The 27,611-nt window shown below is 42.4% G+C and overlaps 1 protein-coding gene across 1 annotated transcript in view; it reads left to right on the plus strand.

The window, feature by feature from the left end:
- Positions 1 to 27,611, plus strand: part of NCKAP5 (NCK associated protein 5) — a gene marked incomplete at both ends in the record, with an annotated part of 382,055 nt that overhangs the window by 103,012 nt on the left and 251,432 nt on the right. The window contains one exon of the mRNA XM_082484353.1: positions 9,766 to 9,843. Within this exon, the coding sequence (XP_082340479.1) occupies positions 9,766 to 9,843 (78 nt within the window). The remainder of the gene's footprint in view (positions 1 to 9,765; positions 9,844 to 27,611) is intronic.

Raw genomic sequence — 27,611 nt, forward strand, 5'->3', positions numbered from 1 at the left:
GATGATAGCGGTAATTCCAAATGAGTTAACAAGCCTGATACATCGTGCGAAGGAAGCAAGTCTTCATCTGTGCATTCCAAACCTCTGTTATAACCTTAGAATTAGATTTCCCCAACTCTGCAGTAGATCCCATGAATGTTTTTCTATCCTTGTTATGACTCCTTGTCTTCTTTAGTCACTGTGAGTCACATGCAAGTGCCATATGTCTTCGCAAGTCAGATGCCTCCAACCAGCAGTTCTTCTGTGTGCCATGGTTGATTTATATTCATAAAAAACATCCAAGAAATGATTCAAATTGTAATTACCTGGTAATGTCAGAAATTGAATAATTAAATGCTCCAGTGTTTACTCTGAATCTTTATGGCTGCTAACATTTCTGGGCATTTTCTTACAGCATCACTGTCTTTGCTGGGTGAAGTTTATGAATATAAATTGGATTTGACATAAACAAGACTACAGCTAATTATTTCATGTAAATATGCACATTGTGTAGCAGGAAACTCATAAAATCCGCACATCTTCTTGCACTGTTTTTTCTTGACTCTGTCTGATTTAGCTATATAGCAAATTCCTATTGCCCTAAATAACACTGACGCTTTCTCATTTGTGGAATTTCTGGAATATAAACATTTCCGTCATTCTGATATCTCCTTAACTTACACATAGTCATCAATAACTTTGAACAACCGGGAAATGTCACATGTACCACTACCCTAAGCCTCACTTTGTATGTCCATTTTCTATTTCACTAAATAGAGAGGTTTTATACTGACTGAGGATAAGAACTTCCCATATGCTGAGGTAGCTGGGAGAGCAGCCCCAAACCTGCCCAGGAGACACCTGCTTGTCCATATCTCTCCCTCTTCCTGGCAAAAAGACAGGTTTTTCCCATTTCCTGCTGAAATCCTTGGCTGCTGCAATGGCCTTGTTGATTTTTTGGGTAGTTTGGAAGCACAAAGAGTTCTTAGTGCTCTTCCTTCCTGTGGGACTAGCGCGGGTAAGCGCAACCCATCATCTGCACCATCATCTGCATCTGCTGCAGTTCCTGCTCCCTGCCTCAGGATTGGACCTGAACCGGCATGCTTGAACTTCATTCCCAGTGAGCTACGCTCCGGATAAATGGGTATGCATGGACACTCGGCCTTTCTGCAGACTGATGACCAAAAGGATCTCCTGATTTGACCCCAAATACAAATCAAGAGCTGTTGATGCTGTAGGGCACACTGCTGTATGATCTTGGTTCTTGTTCCTGCAGTAACAGCGTGTACCTCTGACGCGCTGTTCAATGAAGCTTTGGACTGGTGTTAAAAGCTCCGAGGATGTGTGATAAATTCAGACTTTTCTGGTATGATATCATCCTTCTCTATTTCAAGATGATTCTAGTAAATTCAAAAATTAATGCTTTGTATTTGCTTTTACTGATTTATACTTCTTTCAGGACAAGAAAATCAGCTAAAATTAGCATAGATTTGCCTGTTGGACAAAATGTCCAGTTTCCTTTACTTAGGCAGCCAAACAGAATAATTTGCTCAGTATTTAGTAGAAATGACAAAACTTCCAAAGCCTGTTATTTGCATAGAGACTTTTAGGCCCAAGGAATGCTAAAGTTTTGGAGTAAAGAGTATTTGTACAAAAGCAATGTTCTAGACATGTTCACTGTACTTACTCACTCCTGCTGTCCTTTCTGGTTTTAGTTATCCCTTCCTCTTGTATTTCATCCATCTTCTTGGATTCTGACTTTACTCCCCTCCATCTTACTTTATATACCATCTTACTTTGAAAAATATTCCAGCCTGTCAAATAAGTACTTTTTTTTTTTTTTTTAATGGATCCTAGCTTGAAGTAGTCTGTCCAAGTGCCTATTTTCTGTAAAATACTATTTTCATCTATCTGTTTGATCTTTGGAATTTATCCTAGCACTCACCTACTTTATCTTGGGCTCTGCTTCATTGCCCTGAAAGAGGACAGCTGTCACGGTCTTTTATAAATTGACATTTGTCCTTTAATCCCGCTGTTGCTTAAACCCTTAACTGCTTTGAAAGTTAGGGGCCAGAGTACTAAATTGACACGAGAGCCAGTACGTTGGTTTTACCGCTGCCAGAGATTTTCTAGGCCATGGAAAAATGCAGGCATCTGCTGGAGCTTCTCCGTTATTTTTACCTTGATCCTAATGTTTTGGGTTCCAGACATTCAGCCTCCAGGTGATGTTGCAAGGAGTCCTGTGGCCCTGTTTACTCATCTGGTTTCGGTGAGGAATCAGGACACTGAGAAATCATGTACCTTTGAACTGAAGCTGTGCGTTCTTGCTAGAAGACAGCAGGCATTCCTTAGAAGGAAGGGTCTTACAAGGGAGATACAATATTGTGTTACTGTGAATTTTGCAGCATCCTATGAGATTACAGCACTCCTGAATTCAGCAGAGCCATACTGATTCCGTCCAGCTGAAAACTGCTCTGCTATTTTTCTGCCTGCATCTGTCATCAGGCTTCCCTTTGGAAAGCTGAAACATACATTTTTGTCTTTCTAGTTTCATTCCTTAGCGTCACAGGGTAGCAGCTGGGAAGCTCTGGGATTCTTTCCTTCACCCCCAGTACCGAGATACCTCACTGATTTCCTGCAAATCTAATGTGATTAACCTCAATTAGGTCAACTTTTTAGCTTTTTCTCTCCCAGAATTTAAGTCCAGCATCACTGCTATCCTCCTACTTGCTATGATTTATTCTTCATGTCAGGGCCCATGTAACCCTTAAAGGGTGAACAACCCAAACCAGCCAAGCATCTGGAAATCTGAATGGTGCCGGTGGTTTTCAGCAAATCTGTTCTTCACTTTCCAGCCTGAGCTGGTCTCCTAAGCCGGGGAAGAGCCCTCGCAGGATATTGGTCTGTCCATCTCTCCTGCACATGCCTGCCTGAGCCATGAGATTTCCTTGTAGAAAATCTCTAACAGGAAAACAGAAGGGTTTATAAGCTGGTGGAAGATAATGTAAAACAACAGCAGCCTCCATGGCCCCTTTCAGGAGAGCACAAACATCAGGTGTCACTGAGTAGCAGAGTACCTCCGTCGTTATCCCAGAGCTTGTACTTCTTTGGGGACAAACTGGCAAAAATTCGCATGCAGCAGAACTCTGGATGCCAGCTGCGGATCTGGATAGCGTTCCCCTGGAACCATCTCTGCATCCCCATGTTCAGAGTGCACGGGGTGCAGGATCTGTCCCTTAGCTAACGAGCCTGTGCTATTTCAGGCTTTATTAAACTCTGCTGTCCTCTGTGGATAGTGCCATTTAATAGGGTGCAAAGCGGGAGCCAAGCAGCAGCAGGAGGAAAACGCGGCTGATTTTTGACAAAAACAACTGGCTGCAGATGAGTCGGTAAATCAGTTTTAATCACTGCAGCTGAGATGTAATATGAACTGTTCACTGAGGCTTAAGTGATTTTGAACAATTAAGAAATTTGCTCAACATATTTATTAAAATAATCATTACTGGGTTTACCATAATGGTGTAATTCCACAGTATGTGCACGAGGGCTCTTGCCAGCCTTCTGCTCCATTGCAGATGCTCTAAATGTACACTTTCATGCCAGTTGATAATAAAACCGAGGATTAAAATAACATGTTGAAATCAGGTAGGAACAGAATAAATCAGCAATAATGGCCGTTTTAAAAGATCTTCTTTTTTTAAGCCGCCCGGTTTAGCTTTTATTGCTATTTAGCACCAAAGGTGAGCAGTCTAACCAGGTGTGGTATTGAAGGGAGTGACAAAAATATCTAATGCAAAGAGGTTTTATCTTTTTTTATACCTGATTTATTTTCAGTGTGCAGCTGAGTAATGTTGTATAACAGACAGCTCACTCAAATCCTCAATTATAATGCTTTCAGACTTGCGAAAAACATAGTCCAGACAAGAATACATACATATATATAATGTCCTCTTGGGCTGCTGGAAAAAAGCCTATTTTCTATCAACGGTTTATGCAGCAGGATGATAACAAAAATAAATATTTTACCAAAAGTTATAATATTCTCTGAAGGCGCTCTCCCTAGATCTAAAGCTTTACCCCAGGGCACTCTTCCAAGATCCTTCAAAGATGACTTGTGTCTCCGCACTTAGTGTAACAGCTTAGATCTCCCCCTTGCAGGTCAATCCCATCCACTCCTTGCTTTGCTAACATCATTTCCTAATTGCAACAGTCTGCTGTTTGGCTGCCGACAGCTTTGTTGTTGTTTGATTTCTAATAACCTTTCCCTGTGAGAATACGACTTTCCGCATTGTAACAGACGATTGTGGGCTCTCTGCGTCATTCCCTGTCTCAGAGGCTGGAGGGTCCCAGATATTGGCAAGAACTTGTCTGCGCGTTTATCAGGTTGTTCGTTCCGTGTTTGTCGCTACTCCCCAACGACCAGCATCCTCCTCTGTGGAGCACAAGAGCCTGAATCCACGCTGAGGTTTTTCTGTCTAGTTTCATATAAAAACATTAGCGGAGGGAAAGGGTAGCATTGCAGAGGCCTGCATTCGGGGTGTCTGCTCAGCCTACGTGCCAACTGAACCAGGAGCCGTTACGGATGTGCCAGAGGGAGAAGTGGACCCTTTGGGGTCCGCAGGGCTGCCTGTGACTTTTACCTCCCGGCCCTGTTTCAACGCTTGGCTGCAGGAAGACGAGTGCCGGCCTAGGTTATGGGTAATCGTAGAATCACTGAATGGTTTAGGTTGGAAAGGACCTTGAAGATCATCGAGTTCCAACCCCCCTGCCATAGGCAGGGACACCTCCCGCCAGACCAGGTTGCCCAAGGCCACGTCCAGCCTGGCCTTGAACACCTCCAGGGATGGGGCCTCAACAACCTCTCTGGGCAACCTGTGCCAGTGCCTCACCACCCTCACAGTGAAAAACTTCTTCCTAATGTTCAATCTGAACCTGCCCTCTTCCAGTTTAAAGCCATTCCCCCTCGTCCTATCGCTACATGCCCTAGTAAAAATCCTTCCCCAGCTCTCCTGTAGGCCCCCTTTAGGTACTGGAAGGCCACAATAAGATCTCCCCGGAGCCTTCTCTTCTCCAGGCTGGTAAAGGGGTAACAGCTTTAAACTAAAAGAGGGTAGATTTAGACCGGATCTAAGGAAGACATTTTTTACACTGAGGGTGGTGAAACACTGGCCCAGTTTGCCCAGAGGTGGTAGATGCCCCATCCCTGGAAACTTTCAAGGTCAGGGTGGATGCGGGTCTGAGCAACCTGATCTCACTGAAGATGGCCCTGCTCATTGGAGGGGGGTTGGACTAGATGACATTTAAAGGTCCCTTCCAACCCAAGCTATTCTATGATTCTAGGTTATATCCCAATTTCCCTATTTGCTGAACAACTCGGGCATCTCAGCTGTACACCCAGGTCCTACTCTGGGAGCTTGTTCAGAAGAGGGAAGGTAGTGGCAGGCAGGACAGCTGCCCTGTCCCTGCATGCCCACTTGAGGAGCGTGGGTTTAAGAGTCGGAGGTGCGGGGCCAGCTCCAGGAGCCGGGACATGACAGCCGCAGGATGGCCCGGTCCCACCACAACACTGCCCACCTCCCAGTGACCACTGCCCAGCAAAAGCACCAAAGCACGTGCTTAACTTCTAGCACATGAGTAGCCCTATTGAATTAAGTGCGTAATCAAGTGATTTGCTGGATCAACGACTGTATCCTTAATCCTTTTCACATATTGCTAAGCTCATTAAACTCTCTTTGATACCAAGCTGTGCAAGTTCCTTAAGAGAGGCAGAGACTACGTGCTATTTCTTTAGCTTAAATTTATCACCTCCAGCTTCCAGCAAGGGACTCCTGTGTTATAAGCCTAAGGTTGCCCTCAGGGTTTGCTCTGTAACAATGGATGGGAAAATGTTCTGTGTGCTATATAATTTTTGATACCCTGCCCAGCTCAACAACACGGATATGCCAGAACAAATACCCATGTAACCAACCAAAATACCGAGCGGTGGATCCCGCGCCTCAGTGGAGGCACTTCATTTCCTTTCTCTTCCTCTTTTTTTCCTGACAGCTGTCCAGCTAATAAAGAAAAGAAAAGGAAAAAAAAAAAAAGGCAAAACAATTGCAAAGTTAGATATTTAGTTCTATCAAAAAATGTACTTAGGTATATTTTTAGGCTTGTGGTTCAGCTCAAAACAGTGACAATTTTGGTAAAGCAATTCTCTAATGCTCTCTAAATTAGATGAGCTGGTATGTGACATTTGCATACCAACTCCTCCTGGATGCCAGAATCTATGCAGCTGTTAGAAAGATTTTCTACTGCATTTAAACATATTACAGAAGAGTTTTTTTCTTCCTTAAAACAGTGAAGTTATATAGCATCACAGGAGAATAGATGGAGCATTGAAATCCTGTCTGGAAGCTAACTAATTGAGAAGAAAGGGAACAGGTTTCACCCATTATTCTGAAAAGGATTTAAAATATCTTTTTTTCTTTTTCTTTTTCTTTTTTTTTTTTATAATCATGGACTCCTCAGTAATCCTGCAGGTTGGAAGGAATTGCTGCAGATGAGAGTGGGGCTGGAAGCAGAGCCAGAGCAGCTCAGGCTGCTGAGGTCTACTCCAATGGTGAATAACAGCACAGATGGTGATTCCACAGCCAGCAGAATCACTATATAATATCATCAGATTTATAAAAATACACTAATTTGAAGCCTCCAACTTCAGATTAAAAATGCTGTATAATTTCAGAAATGTTGATTTGGCCTTACACAGCCTCGCACCCACCGCTTTGCAGGTGCTCAGCGTTCAGCCTTCTGGTGGGACCAGGCAGAATTGTGAGCCACTTCTGAAACCCTGAGGCCAGTGTGCTTTCGCAGCCTTCCTCTCCTCTTTCATTGATCTGTCTTATAAATATCTAGTATAAGTACCAGTCGTGTCTACCTAAAGGATTCTTATCCTCACTCAGTTATTGGATCTTGTCTCCATTTCCATAAGGAAAAGGTATTTTTCTTACGTATGTGTGGGTCACTCGGATCCTGCTTCCTATAAAGCAATCTCCTGAAGTCATACACTTGCATCAGAAAATGACGCTTTATCTAATTTTTCAGACTCGACAGTTAGCCATGCTACTCAAAGCCTCCCTGGTGCAGGCATTCGTATGACACCTCCAAGGAAACTTAAAATATTTGTATTACTCCTTTTGATGTGATCTATTGGGCACTGAAAAATGTCGGTACTTTACTAAATCATGTATACAGTCTTTGTGAACAAGTGTGAGTACTATGGGGGTTTTCTCAGATTTTATGCTTTCACTGAACGTGCCATTATTCTAAAACACAGAGTTGCTCTAAATCTCAAATGACTGTTTGCTATTTCATGTTGACGAAATGATAATACTGGGTTCTGACCCAGGTTTGCAGAATTTGGCTCACTGGGATAGCTTAACAGAAAAGAGCCGAAACCCGGGCTAGGGAGCAGAGCCCTTGTCCGAGGCAGATGCCTTGCTCTGGACACGGCTGGCACAGGAATGTGCCACAGCAGCGTAGAAGAAAGGAGGCACTTCTAATCCCGATGTTTCTATCAAATCATGGTTGAATTTCTTACCTCCCTTTTGCACACTGACAGATTACATACTCCTGAGTTGCAGGTCTTCAAAGAGAAATAGAAGAATATCTCTGATTTGCACAGGAAAAACTTAACACGAAGGCAGCACTCATACAGGACAAACACACTGATTTCTTTTTCCCCATTGTCTTTATTTCTAGACGATATTTTTGAGAAAATTGCTTCAGAATGAGTTTTTTAAATTATCGTGGTAGAATTATGCAGAGTAAAACTGCTGATCCTATCCTTGCCTGTAGGGCAAAGTGCACTGATGAATAAATCAGGAATATTGTTTAATATTACATTAAAAAGATATGAAGGTATTAATACTAATTTATATCAGCTTCGATGTAGTAAAAAATATTAAGTGAAAAAGGCAGCTTGTTTTACAAACTTGGTGCTGCAACTCATCATCATCATACGTTTGTACAGTATAATTTTTCTAACCTGTATTATATGTGTATTACAGAGTTACTTTACTTGTATTGGCTTTGAAGAAGCTTGCTGCTTAAATGACATGGTGTACTCCAAGTAAAATTCAACTCAGTCAAGTAACAGGGAGAGTAAAAGCTGATGCCGAAGCCGCCATCTAATCCGAGCAGCACCATTACAAAAACTATATTAATGCCACTGAAGTTCATGGCATTTAATGTTTTCTGAAAGTAGCATCTACAAGATACATATATCTAGATTAAAATTTAAGTTTGGGGCAACCACAGAGTTTAACGAAAAGTTTCACAACACCCAACGGTTTTCAAGCAGGGCAGTTTGAACAGGATACGGCCCAGATGTGTTTGCACAGACTCCTCGTCTGTGCCAGGGACCATTTCTTCGTGTCACGATAGCCTTTGAGGATCCAAGCTCTCTCTCAATCAGAACAAGAAAATAATTACTGTGGGCAGAAACACAGAATCACTTAAAACAATTCCAGTCCTGAAAAATAAAAATGTACATTCCTCTCTAAATTATGATCATTAAAATCAGCTAATGTTTATCTTCACCTTGAGAAGACATGATGATGTACTCTCCCTGTAGCACCTGTCTCCTGTCCTGGTCATGAAGATAAATGGCTGAGAAGAACCAAGTACTTTGCAACCAAAATCCGTATTTGTACACAAAATAAATAATAATAGTAGAGAAACAACCCCTAATACAAACAAGAACCCCACGAATCGGTTCTGTGATGAGTCCAAAGCTAAAAAAGCGGAGCTACAAAAGTGGAGCTTTTGTCTCCAGAAAGTGAAGATGGATTCTTTTCCATATAGGACTCCAATACTTGTTATTTCCTGAAGTATGAGGTTTGAAACATATTTTGGTTTGCTGAGATATTTCAAGAGAGTTATATTATTGCTGATAGGTTTTCAGAATAATAGTAATGTGGCTATGTTGGTACTGCTGTCGTACAGATATATCATATTATATCACATGTTATTCTGTGGGTTCAGTCTGAAATATTTTATATAAATAACACCAAAGTTGCCTTCCTCCTGGAAATGAAGTGGTATATTTCTATTACTGATGTATTTCTCTGCTGAGGATAAACATCATCTCTTTGCATTGAGTTTAAAGAATAGGCTTCAATAAGAAAAAAAGATCCAAATTTTCATCTGACCATGCCTATTTATCAGAAATTCTGTCTAGACGCAAATACAGTAGCTTTTGAACAGCTGATACTGCAAGTTATAGCATCTGCAAAAGTTGGACTGGAAAATTATATGGAAGCTGAGTTATAGTTTTGTTTTCAGATAAGGTACATGCGATAATATTTTTCATACCATTGAGTCAAATATTCAGTTCACTTTGATTTATACCTGAAGTAAACAAAATGTGCACCAAAACGGCGACTGCACTGTTGAGAAGTCATTTTTCGGTCTGAGTCCAGGAAAGATAATTCTGGGTTTAGAATATGGATATGTATTTATATGTACTCTCATGTATTTGTGCCACTTGCATATCCTCACCGCCTGTTGTCTTCCCCTCAAATAAGCTCTGAAAAGTGTATTGGGCTATTGCCCTGTCCACTTAGTATGAATCCAAGTTTGGCTTTAATCTAGAGTTTTACATCATTGTGATTTCTGTGTGCATGGGATAACCCTGGGTGCAAAATGAAAGTGGGCTCCACAAACTGACTCTGACTGTCCGTTACTCAAAATTTTACAAATGCTTTGAACATCGAAAAACTAACCTTTTAATCATTTTTCATTTAGGAATATATGGACTCAAACAAATACATAGAGCATTTAGTGACTCAGCTGGAAGAACAACGCTGGAATTTATGGAGGCAAGTACTATTCACAGGCATATTTATTTATGTCGCTATTTTGGAAAAAATACTGCACTCTGTAGTTTTCATTCCTGAGGTCAAATAAATGATTGGGTATTCAGTTTCTCCACTTTTTAATGCTTTGCGGACTAGCAAACCTTACCTAAGTGAAATAAGTAGGGCATCACACACGAGCTGAATCTTGCCTTAGCTAATGAGGGCAGTTACACACATGCATGGGTTTCCTCATGTTCAATTTGCTAAGCAGTGGATGCTAACTCTACTTGAGATTCTTTTAATTGGACTGAATTTAAGAAATGGTCTTACAGTCTTGAGTATAAGTGTTTTCACTGAGTGGCACACAAACTATCAGCATGAGGAACTGAGAGTTTTGAAAGTAAAAGAAACACGGTTTTAAAATTTTGCAGTACTCTTGATAGTCCGGATTTTCTATTTCTTCTCTGGTCGTGTTGCTCAGTGCAGGCTGCCCAGACTTACTGCTGGTTTAAGCAAAGCAGTGATTGCCGCACGTTAGTGGGCAGCTAGTGGGCGTTTCTACTCTGCCATACAGCAAATGTGATAACCGCATGGGCACTTTGGAAGATCTCCTCAATCTCTGCATCCCTCTAGTAAGACGGCTATAAGACCTTGCAAACCTACATGCATTCGTCGGGTCTAGGAAATGTCATCTATTCACAGGGGGAAGTCGTCAGCACTCACAAAAAGGTGCTCACCTCATTCCAGACATAGTTTACTCTTTACAATAGCAATTTTATTACATATTGTAGTTTGGTAGTTTTGCTGCTGTGCTACTGCTGATGCCTACGTTAGGTAGGGCGAGAGGTTGTGCATTGGTTGCATCTTTCCAAAATTTATTAAGCATCACTCAAAACAGTGATGCAATGGCAAAAATGTCTAAATCTAAATCTAAAGATTCTTTAGATGTCTAAATGTCTAATGTCTAAATCTAAAGATTCTTTATTGTATTTCAGCAGTACTGTTCTCTAGCTGTTGTCTCAGGGCTGTTCTGATATGTAATGGTAAAAAAAGCAAAGAAATTACCTACTCTTCAGAAACCTCAGAAGTCTCACACCCTTAAGGAGTTAATTATCTCTTGATCATTTTTAAATTAATTCTTCCAGACTCTTCATTTGTATAGAATTGTTATTATCACAGCTGGTGTAAAAAGAGTGGCACGATAGCACTTTGCAGTATTTGCTTTTACTTTGTATTTTCTGAAGTATTTAGTATCTATTTATTAATTACTACCTAATGTTTTTATAGTTACCAGCTAAATTCCTATTTGGAAAAACTATAAATACAGAGGAAATGGAATAATACCGGTGATAAAACTCATTCAACATTCACAGCCATATGTTTTTTTAAATGCAATAGTTAACTTTTTTTTTTTTCTGAAGGCGTAAGAGCGGTGACAACCTTTATTAATACATAGTCAAATATAAAGTAATCTGTAGGGAATAATTTAGTCTTCATAGATTAAAACTTATTTCACCTTAGTTCTGATCAAGGAAGAAATAACGGTCTGTGTGATTTTTCAGTTGAATGCCTATCACGTACAAAAAAGTAGCTTTGCACATGACGGTGCTAGTTGGAATGCGTCTCACAAACTTCCTGACCTATAGGGTAAAAAGTACTATTACAGTATTTACAACATGCAGCATTTATGATATGGACTTACTCCTATTTATAGGCAAAACTCAGAAAGTTTGTGTATGATTCCTGCTTTCCTTTAAAAGTAGCCAAAATAATTGGCACAGAAAATTGAGGTTTACATTTAAGATTACAGCATTTGGGAGATTATTTTTGTAAGAACGAAGGTGGTAACGTTATATGTGGATGACACAACTGTGGTTAAATATAAATGAATAATAAAAAAGTAAAAGATGAAAAATTCTTTGAAAAGTAGCAGGGGTAGTGACTTTATTTTATTATGAACACACACTCAGATGTGTTCGGAAAATTCAGTGGGTTTGGAAAACTGAAGAAAGCAGTTTATTTTTAATATTAATTTTTTTTAATGTTATTTTTATGGGGTATTGGCATAAAAAGTTAAGACTTACAATAAGCACTACAAGATAAACCCTTCTGGTTTTGCCGGTCGTCTTTGAACACTTTTTTTCTCTCTTTTAAATCTCCAAGATGTTTGATGGTGAGGATTATGCTAATAGCTCGCACTACGCAGGGGCAGTACTAGGCTGTCTACAGCCAGACAGATGTCCTAATAAATCAGCATAGCCCTCTTCTCAGACTTCATTATGCTCTTGATTTGTGACTACCACAATTTTCACCCAGTGGGTCACTGGGCGCTGAACCTGACGTTGACCGATAACCCCTACTTTACTCCAGGCGAGCTAATAAAACAGACAGACACAAATTCTGACCATTTAGCTCCTTCAGCGTTACTTACAGCCGGGACAGATTTATAGCGGCCAGGCTAAGACAGAGGAGACTAAAGCCGATGTCATGGTGCGCATATCAATTTTACATTTCCTTTACATTTCCACACGTACAATGGGACCCTAAAAGACATGTGGGGGCAAAAATTTCTTTTCATTTTAGAGGACGACTGTTTATAGACGGCATTAGCATCTGCTGTGGAACATTTATTGCTGTAATTGCTGTCCCAGGAGAACTGACTATGGTTAGGTCGCGTTTTATAGCTTTCCACTAAAATAGACCTCTAGCCCAGCTTCAGATCTTCTGTTCTTTAAAACCTTTACAACGACGAGTGAAGGTACCTCACTAGTATGTGGAGATGCAGGCTTTTTTCACACATCTTTTCTTACACTGAACATTTTACAATAATTATTTTCAGGTGAAGAATGATGAAAATAATAGCATATTTGACTTGTCAGTGGTTCCCCCATTTCTCAAGTTTGAAAAAAATCAATGTGAGACAAATTTGACCCCTGTCGATGCAAATCACCAACATTTATCACTGGAGACGATGCACAGCAGTGACTGTGCATCTCACTGTATTGGCTTGAACCAGAACACTGGATTATTTTAGATTTCTCTGCCCTACGCTCTCTGCGAAGAAATTTAAATAGGACAGAGTTGGGTCAGGGGTGGGGGATCCCCCTGCAGTGGTGTTTCTCACATAGTCTTTTAATGCTCTATCTAATTCAGCTAATGCGTATTAGTATGTATAATTTTTATGGCAGAATCACGTGGACAATCAACATGAAAAGCAGAAATCCTCTCCTGTGGTCTTTGCTAATTGACCTTGACAGCAGATCATAATTTTTACGTCTGGACGCATAGATCAGTGAGAGCAATTACTAGTTCCCTTAACAGAAGAAAGAATTCCTATTTCAGCGTAGGATGCTTGCCTAAATATGCAAGGTCAGACCCTGTTCTTAAGGCCTTTCAAAGGAATTTTATTATTAGTGCTACTGGAACCAGTAATCTGTCTTGCTGAAAGCACGAGGATATCCTGCATTTCAGACATGACAATCATAAAATGAGTGTCGGATCAACAGCACCTTATTACTTTATTACAGTAATGAAAAACACAGAGGGGGAGAACCACAAAAGCGCACGGGTCTGCATGGCATTTCTCCAATGCTGTAGTTTAAAAACAGAGTTTGTTAAATAGATTTGCTATACTTTCATCACCAGCATTAGCATGCTTCTATGCTCCTGGGTTTAATGCTTGTGTACTAAAGGGGTGCCAAGTACTAAACAGGTTGCTTCTGCTGTAATCATAAACTTCCATTGGGAGACCATAATTGCTAACAAGCAAAAGAGCTCTGCAAGAATTCTTAATGGTGAGCACAGATTAAAATAACAACTGTGATTAGCTTTAAACTGCTTGACTAGAAAAGGACTAATCTTAGGGGAATAAGTTGCATGGCAAACAAATGAAAAACCCTATGTATGATATTACAGTAATGAAGGCTGTGAAAAAACCCAAATGCCACCCCAGCCAAATAAGGTCATGCTCTGCACGAGTATCTTTTTCTTGTCAGGGGCTTAGCAACTTGGCCCGAGGGGAATTAAGGTCAAAGCAGCCAGGTCTTGGGGCTGAAACCTCATTTTAACCCTTTCTGGAAGTCTCTGATAACAGAAGTTGCCTCTGGTCTATGATGCTAACAGGAGTTATAGACTGTATTTGGAATGAATGATCTTCCGAAACTGTTGTTGTACCCCATGAGCAGTGGGCAGAGATTGGTTTGGTGTGGCTTGTAAGAGCATGAGGCTTCCTTCTCCTTCGCTTCTTGACCCACCTGTCTTGTCACACCATCTTGGCAATGGATAAAGCCAGGAAAAAGATGTTTTGTGCTATTAGCCGCTAACACCTGCCTCTCATCTTTCTCAGTGTTTTGTTTTGCTGGGGTTTTTTTTTGAGTGAGTAGGTGGGTTTGGTTTTTTTTTTTTTGCTTACATCTCTACAACACTGCTGGATATAGCAGTGGATATATATGATAAATTTGCAAAATCCATGAAAGCCCTGATGTATTCCTTTCAGTTCCCTTAGTGATTGGAGGTGAGGCTGGCCGAGGCAGAGCAGAACTGAGCTTGGCAATTAGGAGTCATTCAGTCACTGCAGGTACTCAGACATTACTAACTAACATTACAACATCATATGTGTCTATCTAAAGCTGAGGCTTCTGATTCGTGACTTCATGTGTGAAAAAATTCACACAAAAATGTAGATAAAAACCATATAAGGCTACCAAGTTGTATAACAGAGTTCACAATACTGCTTCAGATACTCGTTTCTACTAGGGATTAGTATTTGAATATGCGCATTATGACACCAATTAAAAATGTATCTGATTTTTGGCCAAATGTGCTTTTCTTTAGCTGAGTGTAACTTTGGACAGTTCAGTGAGTAATGCAGATGTAGTTACAGGCAACAAAAAGCACCACCATTGTATTATCTGTGAATGGAACCCACTGGCTTCCTTTGACTCCCCGGCACAACGCCCATCTCCCACCACACTCGTTAAAGATACTGTTTCATGACGGAACTGGATGAGAGTAATGTGAATAAGAAGCATATAGAAAATCAAGTGTTTTCCTCTTTGCCTTATAAGTCGTATTTTTAATAGGAACACAGAAAAGGAAGAGAGAATAGGTTAAAGGTTACAAATGAACCTCATATATGATGTAAGTCCACTACAAATATTAAACTTGTAACCAAGGGAAAAGACCGGACAGCCGCTGGAACACTTGTTGCAGTTGCAGTGAAGAAGTGCATATTTGAGTATAATTTATCTCAATGTTCAAAACTGATCACTGCCATTTAAAAAAATAAAAAGTAAAATAGGCATCTTGCAAAAGTTCACAGCTGTTTAAAATTTATCAGTTCCACTAATTAGTCATATAAAATAACTGCCTCAACTGATTAAAGTTGGTTGACAATCATTTTATGGGCTACTCTTTATCTGATCAGTAAGTAAATCTCCTTGAAGAGCAAGTCATTTTAACTCTGACTGGGCATAGTTTTGTGGAGTATTTACTACGTTGACTTAAAATTAAGCTCAATTTGATGTGCTGTGATACATGAGAAATATGACCTGGGATGATTTTGGCATTATACATTCATAACAGATACTAAGTTTAAAGAATATGACTCTCAGCCTGTTTCCTTTAATCGGAGAAAACTCCCATTAACACTGGCCATCGGTGCTGCATGAGCCGGGAGTGAAGTGTCGAGCCTCGGTTATTGAAGTCATTACGTAAAGGATTTGGAACCATCTGAATATAAAATAATTTTGATGCAAGCAAATATCTCCGTATCTATGCTAAACTATACAGATATTAAAACTGCAGACAAAAGATGGAACAGCGTTCTTTAAAAAGTAACTTCATATGGTCGTGTTTATAAAATTAAATAAATGAACCAATTTAAATTTAAAAATGTTAATAACATTAATTAGGGATTGGGGTATTTTTGCACAGATGTATGCTTGCCATAATAGCGAGACTGCCAGAGCCATGAATTGATTTGTTTCTCTCAAATTAAAAAATAGAAGGCCTTGAGCAAAATATATTCTTTAGATATATTTGGTAGAATAAGGATCACAAATGTTCCCTACCAAGTTGAAAGGGAAATAAAACTCCAGCAGGGAAGTATGTGGAAGGTCTATTTGACATATGGATGTTTGTTAAAAGCAAAATGCATGAACAGCCCAGAGTAAATTAGATCCTCATTTGTATGCTGGGAAATGAAATGTATAATCTTGGCATGGTTCTCTGTTTGGTTTAGATTTTTTTATAAGAACAAACTCTTTTGTGTATGCAGATACACATATTGCTTTAGTGGCTATTTAGGGTTAGGAAAAAAATATGCTTTGAGCTGATTTTATCTGAAGCTAAGTGCGTTTGGCAGGTTCTTTGTCTGCATCTCCTGAAGTGTAGGCTTGGGTTCAGGTAGCAGGCGCCGGGCACCACTGCTGCATCACCGCACTGGGGACACACAGGGCCACCCAAAAGGACCGGCCGTGTGGGGAGATGTCAGACCACCTACTCAGCTGAAACAGTACCCCCATTTTCAGATACGAAACCAAATAACAGGTCAACATAACAATCTACAAGAAATGCATACGCAATTATCTGTTGTTGTTGCTCATAGATGGTCTAGTCCTTTTCAAAAAATCAAATGTTTCCAAAGGGAAACTTTTCTGTAGTCTCTCTTTATTATTTGGGGTTGAACTTAGTCTTCCACTAATGTCTAGGCACAGTCACACTTAGTCGTGTGGAATCATATTTCACTCCTCGAATAATTCCAATGATTTTACTGGAATTATTCACAGAGCAAAGAATAAGTCCTGTGAGTAACAGTGACATTGCCCTGAAGTCTTCTCTAAGACTGAACAATGCTATCTGTACACGGAGCCTCTGTTTCCTATTTGGCAGAGGAAACCCCACGGATTTACATCAAGGCAACAAATGAGAATTTGGGCTCTTATAAAAACAGGATGTCGAAATGTATTATAGAAATGAGGTGTGCACAGGCTGTGAGACGGGCATTTAGATGGGGTGGTGGGTTCAAGGAAGGAGAAATGGAGAATTTATGAATTCGTTATTTCTAAAGGAATGGTACGTCACTGATCTGTTTCGCTAATAAAGCCTACCAGAGGGCAGCGCTGATGGCAGACGTCGAAGAGGCCAGTGAGAAAATGTATATGAAGTCATGCAAGTCGGGTTAGCACCTTTACCTGTAAATCAGGTTCACTCATGAAAGAGAAGTTAAATAATCAAGTTTAGCATTTCTGTTTCATTCTGTAATGCTCAACCATTTTTATTTCTTCTAAATTACATTAAAGCAAGACTTTAAGACCCCAAGTGAGAACAGGGCCTCGTTGTTCCAGTCTATACACAACACGTGAGAAATGGTTTTCATCCTCTCAGCCCCAAGGATGAAACAAGAAATAACATAATTCCCTTTTTGCAGAGAAAAACAAAGTCGTGAATATCCTAAGTAATGGAGCTTATACAAGAGATCTGTGCCCAAGCCAGAGTTTTTTCTGTGTTCCACTTCAGTGTATCAATAATAAGGTTATATTCCTCATGTCACAGCACTGCGTGTCGTCAGCCTGTTCCCTCCTGTCTGGGGGATGAAGTTCCCACATCACTGCTTGAATCTTTAAAAGGTTTTACAGCTTAAAGCAGGCTTGGTGACAATCTCGTTCTATGCTCCGTGACAGAAGAGCGTTTTCTCGTGTCTATGGTTCATGGCATGATGAGGCATGGAAAAGGAGACCTGTCTTTGGAAGCATCCCCTCCAACTCCTGTCCTTGGCCCTTGTCGCTCCACAGTATAAAGTCCATGTAAATGATCTCTGTCAGGAGATGGGCATTGGCAAGAGAGAAGGGCTCTACCCTGTTCTCTTGAAACAATTCATTTTAAAGTATGTCGATGTTGCTCTGCTGGTGCAAAGGTTTTTCGTATAGCGAAAACCATGGATGTAGATACCTGTGACATCTGGCTGGGCCTACTACAGGACAAATACCGCTTGAGTTGAAAGCAGGACACCTGGCAACTAAAATATTGCTGTGACATCACCTCTTCCTGCTATTTAAAGTTACGTGTGCACTGATCCATCACCGTCATCTTCCCGCTTTCTACCGTGACGGTCAGCATGGCTCTCCAGGCGTTGTGTGCGCTTGGCAGCTAAAGGTCCAGATGTGCGGGAGTATAGTTCTGCGGAAGCTTAGATGTGCAGCTAGCTCGTCCAGGAAGCTCACCCGATCTCCTGGTTAGCTCTAACGCTGACTGTAATCAGGCTGGAAGAGCTTGGGGAGGTACTTTACAGCTTTCTGAAAGTTCCTTTAATTCAGTAGGATTTGGCTGCCTTCCTGTTTACACAGGTTGCAGCAGATCCAGGGTGTGCTTCCTATCGGTTCTGCCTGCTGTATGAAACCCTTTTTTCTGTTAACAGATTATATTTTCCATTGCTTTATTTATTAATAAATGGGCATAATGACATCTATAGCAACCCATATTCTGGGATATGCCTCATTTGCACTTTTAATTTTTTTTAATCAGGAGTGAATTCCAACGTATTCTGCTGTAGGGAAAATATCATGCATTTATAGCATAAACCTGTGTAAACATTATTGTAATGGGTTCCACTAGGAACAAGGTTTCAAATATAAGGCAGCATTCATCAGATACTAAAGACCCGAGCATATTTTTTTCCTACTTAAATCAGCATAGCTCAGAATTTGCAAACTCTTGCTTATGTAGATATTCCCCTGAGATTTTCAAACACGAATATAAGCTTGCAAAATACAGACCTCTTAGTTTTATTACCACCTGATTAGCTAAGCAGAGTCTAGAAAGTGTAACTTAAATAAGCAAAAAATAGACAAGCTAGATTAATCTCCAGCAAGTGCTTAGCACTAAGGAGATACCAGCTTTTGCAGGATATTTAGTTTGCTGTAATTTCTGTAGCACCTTTCAAGGCAGCAGAGGGATAAGCCCGCGCTTCCCCGCGCTGCCGGAACAGGCGCATGCTTGTACAGCCCAGTACTTGAGGTTTGATGCTAGTTTGATGCTACGTCTCTAATTCTTCCCAGTTCAGTTCCGGATGCCGTCGTAATAAACCTGATATTGATTTTCATTCAGCAGATTCTTAGTCCTCTACCAGGCAAGTCGAGAGCCTCTTAAGCCCTTTTGAGAGAAACAAGTACGTACGGTGTGGTTCCTCTAAGGCTTCCTGTATTTTTATGGTCTTCCACTCTTCCCGGTTGGGGAAGAGAGATCAAATGCAAAGGAAGTACCTATCTTCCTGCAGAGCCCTGGGAGAGGTTGCTCCAGAAACACAGATCAAAAGTTGTAAGCACTCTCAATCCCTCTTCTCCTTTTCTCTAATAACACTACTATAAATGCTTGAAAAAATGGCCAAATGCTGTCCTTCTCTCAGCGACAGGAACGTCAGGATTTCCTTTTGCTTGTGTTCTGCAACGTGGAAATGTGCAAATGGCAGCACTTGACCCTTTCTTCAGCCTACTCAAAAGATACTCAGAATTCCCACAAAGGATCTGAATTGTAAATTTCCACTGAGATCAAGAGAAAACTTTTATAGTCTATTTTTTAAGCTGAACGTAACCGTCAGCAGCAGGAACTGACAGTAACAGATGTCAGCACAAGGCAGCAGCCAAACTGCGAGTCTTCCTGTAGTCCTGCTTACCAGTCTGTACTGGGAACACCAGTCTGTACTGGGAAATACCAACATGGTTATTGGGGACCAGTTTGTTCTGGAACTTCTCCTCCAGCACCCGATCTGTGATTTTTTCTGCCAGCGCAGGGCGCTCAGTGAGTGTCCCCGTCAGATTCCATTGCGCAGCTTTTTGTTAGATAGCCTGGCAGTTTTCCCAGATGCGCAGGCAATCGTCCCGATATTTGAACTGAAGTCCCCAAAAGGGCAGCTCTGCTGCAGGTCTCACTGAACAGTGTCCTGTGTCAAGCTGAAAGAGCAACTGTTTCTATAAATGACGTCAGTGCACGCAATTTCTACCCTACTCGTGTTTAACAGAGTTTTGGAACACCGCTAGTGTTAAGTGCTAGTAACCTTTAGGCAGAATATCTGAAAATCTAGTATTACATCACCTATACATAGCTTCAGTCCTCAGTAAATAAATCACTATTACAGAAGGACAAGAAGTGAGTTAAACTTAATAACTGTACATTTCTGGAAGTTTTTTCCCCCCAGATTTTTATGTATGAAGTTTGCCCCTGAAGCACAGACCCTCTTGAAGATTACATGGTTATTTTGGCATTATTGATTACTGTGCAAATCGGTCGCTTTCAACCTGTCCACGTACCTGCTCTTTCCCAAGGACCTCCCATTTGACAGAGCTGCAGAATGCAACAGTGAGCAGAGGTAAATCAGCTCCACGTGTACATTACGCCAGTCGAGAATCAGAAGTCAGTTTAAGAAGCATCTGTCCCTTCAACAGTAGCTTGATGTCCCTGAGAAAATGACAAAATTCCTATACTGGGCAATTATTGCATTTGTCAGCGCCAGCTGTTAGGTTTCTATATTTAAAACTATGGCTACCATTAATGGATCGAGCTAATGCCACCATCTACTTCATTTTAGTATTTTGAAGTATAAGCATTGCTGTTTAGAATCCCTCCAAAGCATTGGTAAGCAAAGTCATGAATTTTGTTTGAAGACTAGTGTATTATCTTGTAAATGTCTACGCTAGATAAAATTGCACAAGCCTAGGGAAAAGAAATAATTAATGATTTGGAACATGTACTTATTGCTGCCTATGAAATTGAGATACTATTAATCTTAAAGAGACACAGAAGAACAGTATCTCAGCTGTCAGGAACAGTACAGCTCAATATGCATAAAATATACTTTCAAGTTGTAATTATAGCTTTAAATTGTAGATAAATACTGTTTCTTTATAATTCTAAATCTATTCTAGTTACAGAGCAGGAGACCAATTCCATTGCTCTTAATTTCAGTGGATGTAAGCTCAGGCCCGAAAATAATTAAAGAACCGGCAATAATTTTTTTCATTGCTATAGTCCTGGTTAACCTAGCATATCTGGTGAGGTCATTCAATGATTGCATGAGGAATTCGGCAAAGGAGGACTGTGGAAAGATAGATGTGGTCTTTAAATCAAAGCTTTCTATACAGTAATTTACAGACTGATAGAAAGATTTGTTGACTAGACTAGATCAGTATTTTAAGATCTGTGGTACCACACTAGAAAGGGATCAGAATTATGCCCGTGATTTTACCGCATCTGGAATGCCAGTTGCAGTTCTGGTCCTCCACTTCAGAAAAGGTGCACCAGAACTGGCAAAGTTCAGAGAAAGGCAGAAAAGGGTACTCAGAAGCCCAAGATGGTTTTTGTTTATGGAATCATAGAATCATATTATTGCTTAGGTTGGAAAAGACCTTTAAGATCATCAAGTCCAACCATTAACCTAACGCTGCCAAGTCCACCGCTAATCCATGTCCCCCAAGTGCCACATCTACATGTCTTTTAAACGAGGACTCTCAAGTCTGAAAAAGCAGTAACTTAGGCAGGGGAATGACAGAGCTAAAAACCTGAGTTGCATGGAGAGGAGCAGACTGTCCGCTGCTTCTTTCAATGCAAGAAATACAGGGTATCAAATGAAACTAAAAGGTGGCACGTCAAAAAACAAACTAAAGGAAGAGATTTTTCACGTAAGCAAGGTTCAGAGCATCTGCAACAGGGTATCGTAGATTTTAAAAGCGTACGTGGATTCAGTTGGAAACTGGAGAAAGTCATGGAAGAGATGTAGTGACCCATACTAAATGCAGAGAGGGCAAGCTTGGCTCGGGATGTCCCTGAGCTCCCAGGTGGCTGGGAAGTGGAAAAGTGTTGTATCTTTCCCTGGATATTGGGTTTAGCCACTGAAGAGAAATGATGCTGAGCTACACAGGCCTTTTGGGCAGATCCAGTGCAGCCACTCAGATGTTACCAAGTCTCAAAAACCATTCAGCCTTTGCAGTTTCAATCACTCATTATAAAGAATCTGGATAGGTGATTTAGGTTGACTGTGCAAGCAACAGGCATTATAATGTGATTACATTGCAATGTTTTTATTTTTATTTAAACAGAAAATTAACATATTTTAAAGTTGATAATTAAAATTAGCTCTTAGGAGAATCGCTCAAGGTGTTTCCCTCCACAACAAAGCAATTAAACATGTCAGTAGACATCACGTCGGTACTATGTGGCTGCTACAGGACCATGGTTTAAACCATGACAGCCCTGTTCTAACCGAGAATTAGAATCCATTTGGAGCCCTCAAATTCTGTTGGATTTGGAGACTCTGACCTTGTAGCTGCCATTCTGCCTAGTTCTCTTCTCATGCTTCTTTCCAGCTTTCTTGAACAGAGTCGCGTAGTATCTAAGAACATCACTGTATCATCTACTCAGATATACAGCATAGTATAGGCTGTATACTTCACCCAATTACATCGAATTAGACCCGAGGGCTTTGACTACCCCAGGGCTCTAGATCAGCCCTCAGAAAATGGAACCATTGTGTGTCATCAGGAGAGACCCAGGTGCCTGTGTAAGCTGGAAAGAACACTTCAAATTTGACAGATTCAAATAATTTTGGAGGTTCCCATTCTGTACTGGAAAAAGGAATTCCCAACCTGGAAGAAAATCTGCGTTAACAGACCTGGCTACTGGTTTATCTAAGCTACCACAGCCACGTAGTTGGCCGCAAAGGCTGTTCTCCATATCACCACAGGAGGAGGTTCCTTCTGCAAAATGCACTGTCTCCAGCTGCAGCCAATCTGTTAAGTAAAATCTGAGTATTAGTTCTGGTGGTATATTTAATTCCAATGATTTATTCATTCTTGAGAGCGTATCGCTCCACTGCTCAGAAGACTCCAAATTCAAAATCCGGAAAAAACTCCTGGCCATCTTCATTTTTGAAGCTCTGTTTCTCCAGTATTTCTTCCTGTCTCCGATTCTCGGATATGGCTCTACCCTTTAATTCTTGTCTCAGCACAATGAGGGTTTACATTGCACGCTGTGGTTCCTGCAGTCTCTCCGCTCCAGTGTACCCAGATCGCTCTCGTTCCTGTCACCTCAGGGATTCTCAATTTGTTTCCAAGACTTCTATCTCACACTTTCTCTAATTAAACCAGAAAATCCTGCCCAGGCTCTTGCTCGCTCTACACTTCGGTTCTCTTCAGTGTATTGTGTCTAGAAATGACCTGACCAAAAATAACACCAGTGTGATCTACTGCAACTGGGAAAATTTTTTGACTTGCCATGTTTTGACTACCCGATGGCGAAGCTTCCAGCGATTCTCGAGGAACTGTTTTTCCACAAAACACGAGGTTTTGTGTTACGTGCTGCACGTGCCCGCGACTCTCCATCCACCTGAAGCCATCTACCTTGAGATGAGCCTTTCGGTTTGGGCCCCGCGGAACCAGGGCGAACCAGCGGGCAGAGCTGCCCGCACCCCGCAGGAAGGACGGCCTGAGGGCCGCTGCCCCGATGCCGCCGGGCCCGGACACCCCGTCCCCGGGCACCTCCCGCCCGGGGGAGCCCGGCGGCCCCGCCGCCGCCGCAGACAATGGCCGCCCCCGCCCGGCCTTCCCCCCTCCGTCCGTCCCCCCCCCGCCGCGGCGAGCCCCTGCTGCCGGCGCAGATTTGCCGGAGCCATTCAGTTGCGACCGATTGCGATCGCGGCAGATGGGCTGGATCTGACAGCCCCGCTCCTCCGCGGGGCCGGGGGCGGAGGGGCCCGGCCGCCGCGCTCCCCGCCCCGCCGAAAAGTGCCACCCCGGGCGCCCGCCCTCCCCTCCCTCCCTCTCGCCCTTCCCCAGGCACATGTTACGCGTCCCGCGGCTGCGGCGGCAGCGGCAGGAGAAGCCGCCGCGGCGGAACAAAGCGGAAGAGGCGAGCGGCGGCGGCGGCGGGGCGGCCGGCCCGGGGGGCGACAGCGGCGGGTTCCCCGGCCCGCCGGGACGCGCTGCCCCCGCCCGCCGCAGCATGTCCCACCGCTTGGCAGGTAAGGAGCCGCCCGCGCCGCGCTCTCCCCTCCCTCACCTGCCCGCCCCGCCGCCGCCGCCGCCGTCGTCTCCTCCCCTTCGCCGGCGGCGCCCGCCGCTCCCCCCGCCCGCCCGGGGGGCGCGGGGCTGCGCGGGGACGGGCGAGGCCCGCGGGGGGAGGCACCTGCCGCCGCTCCCCGCCGCCGGCCCGGCCTCCTCCCCGCCCCGCCGGCCGCGCAGCGCCCTGCCGGAGGGAGGGAGGGAAGGAGGGAGGGAGGCAGGCTGGGCTGGGCTCGGCTCGGCTCCCGGGCCCACGGAGCCCCGGAACCCCGCGGAGAGCGGCTCCCCGGGGCGGCCCCGGCCCGGCCCGCAGCCCCTCTGCCCGCCCGGCGCGGCCGCGGGGGCTCTGTTCCCCCCCTCAGCCGGGGGGGGAAAGGGCAGTGCGCTTTTTTTGCCTCTTTTTTTTTTCTCTCCGGCAGCGTCCGCCTTCCAGCCCTGTTGCTTCAGAGGCAGCAGATTTTCTTCGTGTGCTGCGGCTCAGGCAGGAGCATCCTAACGAGCTTTATTTCTTTTTTTATTATTATTATTATTATCTTTATTCCTGTGAGTTGAAAGATTGACTCCTCCGCATTGCATAGGTCGCCGGGTGGAGGTTGTACCGATGGAAAAAGTACACCGGGTTGAAAGATCTTTCGGGGATGAGTTCGAGTTAAACTGCACAAAGCAGTAGGGTGTGAAGTAAATGCGGAGCGCGGAGTGCCCCGCGGCTGTCCCCCCGGGCTTTCCGCCCTGCGGTCCGGTGGCTTTAGTAGGGTGTTGGGTCCTCCCTCCCTCCCTCCCTCCGCTGGGGTGGGCTTACCCACTAAATGACTGGAATAAGGTAGAATAAGTGTGAGTGGGCCTTGTGTTTTCCTTAAGGAAAAAAAAAACGGAGCCGTGTGAATATCCCATTGTTGCTAACTTTGCGCGTTTGCAATTCTTCTTCTCCACTTAACAATATAAAATTGACTCTCGAATCGAAACGGTTTATAAACATTCACTGTAAATTTTTACATCCCTTAAAAACTGATATTCCAGATAACCCCCCCGTGTTTATCGTTAGAAAGCTAGCAAAGTTTTTAACAAGTGAAGTAACATTAAATAGACAAGTGATTTACATCTGAGGGATTGACTGTATACATTACCGGGTTGCAGATAAGCTATGTAAGTAAACAGAAGCGCAGCGCTCTGTTATTGTGCATGGCTATGGAGATATCATGGGACTTTTTTGCTAGTTAATAGCATAAGGCTTCGTGGGAACTGTTTGATCTGCAGGACTTTTGCTTGGCAGTAGTTTACTTAAGGTTATTACTCTCTGTTTGGAGGCTTGTATTTGCTAGCCATTATTGCATTCTTAGCTCCAGGCTTCCCAGAGTTACAGGTTAGTAGGTCAATAAAAATTGCACTGAAATGCTGGAATGGGCAGGCTAGATTTTTAAATGTGGTGGGGTAATAACTGGGCAGTAATCAGAATGCTAAGGGTTTGGGGTTTTTTTCCTGTGAATTTTGATGCTGGTCATTGGTGATGAACCAAAAATACTTCTTCTCGCTGTGAATACTGAAAATGTTTTCCCATTTCTTGTTAAAAGAGGTAAAAATCATGTGAGTGGAATACAGTATTCCCTTTCAGGATAAAGCGACCAGTAGCCTTAGTTGCATTTACCAAGACTTAGTTCCTTTTGCCAGTGAATGCTGGGATTAATGTCGTTGGCATTAGAGGAGGCTTGCCAGTAGCAAGAATAAAAATGTCATCAAGTCCCTGCTGGTGTAGATTTATGTGTTACTTTTAAAACTTGAAGATTACTGCGCTGTGCAGGAAAACAGTATGAAAAAGTACATTATTAAATTGCCATTGCATTAAAATACTCAAAACTTTTGAGTCATCCAGGGTAAAGTGCTCCCAGAACTTGTTGTGTCCCAGCAGATTTCAGAGGTGCAGAAGAGAAGGCTGAGCCTGACTTTGTGCTGCCCCGCTCTGAAGCCCTGCTGGTTCCTGAACAGTGCGGTGTAATCTCCATTCCGCCAAATCCTGGAAACTGGTGATTGACTGTCTACATGGAGCAGTTCCATTCATGTCACAGCGTACAATTTGCGTGGTTAAAGTGAGCCATATGGTGTGTCGTTGTGTCCGTGTTCCCCCCCCTCCCCCCACCCCGGCACGGTGGTGCGCTGATCGTTAAGGATGAATTGGAAGTTCAGTGCAGAGCTCTGATGGGGAAAAATGGAAAAGGTCAAAACTGCAGGATGGTTTCGGCATCTCTTGTGTAGTTTCCTCCTTCGCTGAGCATTGTGGACGGGAACACTATATCCTTTAGCTGTTATATTCTGTTATATGTTGTACTTCTTGGCTTTTTCAGTCAGGTCTTTTTGTACCTTGGTGTTTTTAGAGAGTTTCCTAGAAAAAGCTGAAGTGGGAATAACTTTCCTGATCTGCATCTTTGCTGTTAATTGCACGTAGCACGCACTTATTGACAAGTTTTTCTTGCTGAGGTGCGGTATAAATGTATGCTTTGTAGGTATTTGGTGTCACCTTCTTTCTTAATCAAAGAACCTCCCTTTCTGTAATAATTATTAACGGTTAACTTTGCTTCTGTGCTATGTAGGGTTAGTCACATCTGTTGCGGAGTGTTACTGCTACACTACTGATTGACCCCACCAGATAACTCCCTACACAGATAAGCTCAGCAGCAGCAGCCAGGTGTTGTGCATAAATCCACTTCTTACACTGATTAATTTTCCATTTACGACCCTCATTTTGCAACCAGTTAGACACCTGCTTAGCCTTAGAGTTACAGCATTGAAATAGGCTGCTCTGTGTGGCAAGTTAAGCACGTGTGGAGTTGTGTCCACAGGATTAAAGCTTGCAAAGAGGTGCTGTACAAAAAAAACCAAACCCAAACCAGCCCAAACCCCTTTTGCTTTTCTCCTATTCTCAGGAATTACAGTAGGTAGCTGCTATTTGTTTGGTTACTTAGTTAAAATGTAATTGCATAGCGGGATGGAGCTGGCTTGGGACTGGTATTTAAGCAGTGGGAATTGTGGTTCTGCTTTTGGCTTATGTTTCCCTTGAGGTTTGAGGCCACTTTTTCCACCTGAAACTGCCCCGTGGTGAAGTTGAGGTTGTCAGAGCACTAACGCAGAATTGCCACTGCTCAGAAATCAGATGATGAAAAGGCCGTTTTAATAACATTCATGTAGAAATATCAACTAGAAGCCTGGTAGGTTTTGCATCTATGCTTTCATTCTAAAGAAGGTCTGGAGGGATTACTACAGCAAAATTCTGTTTATTGTTTCTAACTCTTTGATATTTAGGTCTAATTTCCATTGTGTAATGGAAACTTCTAGGAGTGACCAAAGAATTGATAGTATTAGGATATTAGGTGATGGATATAGACCCAAGCCAATGTGGATGAGGAAAAAAAAAAAAATCAGGCAATTTCTTTCTTTTTTGTTTAAAAATATATTCAAATGATTTAAACATTAAGGGAAAGACTGGGTGTTCTGCCAACAAGACTCATATATGCAAAATTCTTCTAAAAGTCAGAGACCCTGGAGTTCTCTGGTTCTTTGAGAATTTATTTTTCTTCAATACTGATCCCTTGAAATGAAAATGGGAAGTTTTTCTTTTAAGAAGGAGAGAATCTTTAAAATACAGAAATTAATGGCTTGGAAAGGAGAGTCAAGTGCTTCTACCTCTTTTGCTGTGGTGTGTGCACTCACAGTTCACATCTGAAGCATAAATTATTCCTCAGAATAATCAGAATGC

The sequence above is a fragment of the Vanellus vanellus genome (assembly GCF_965231255.1).
Source record: "Vanellus vanellus genome assembly, chromosome: 5".
Lineage (NCBI taxonomy): Eukaryota > Metazoa > Chordata > Aves > Charadriiformes > Charadriidae > Vanellus > Vanellus vanellus.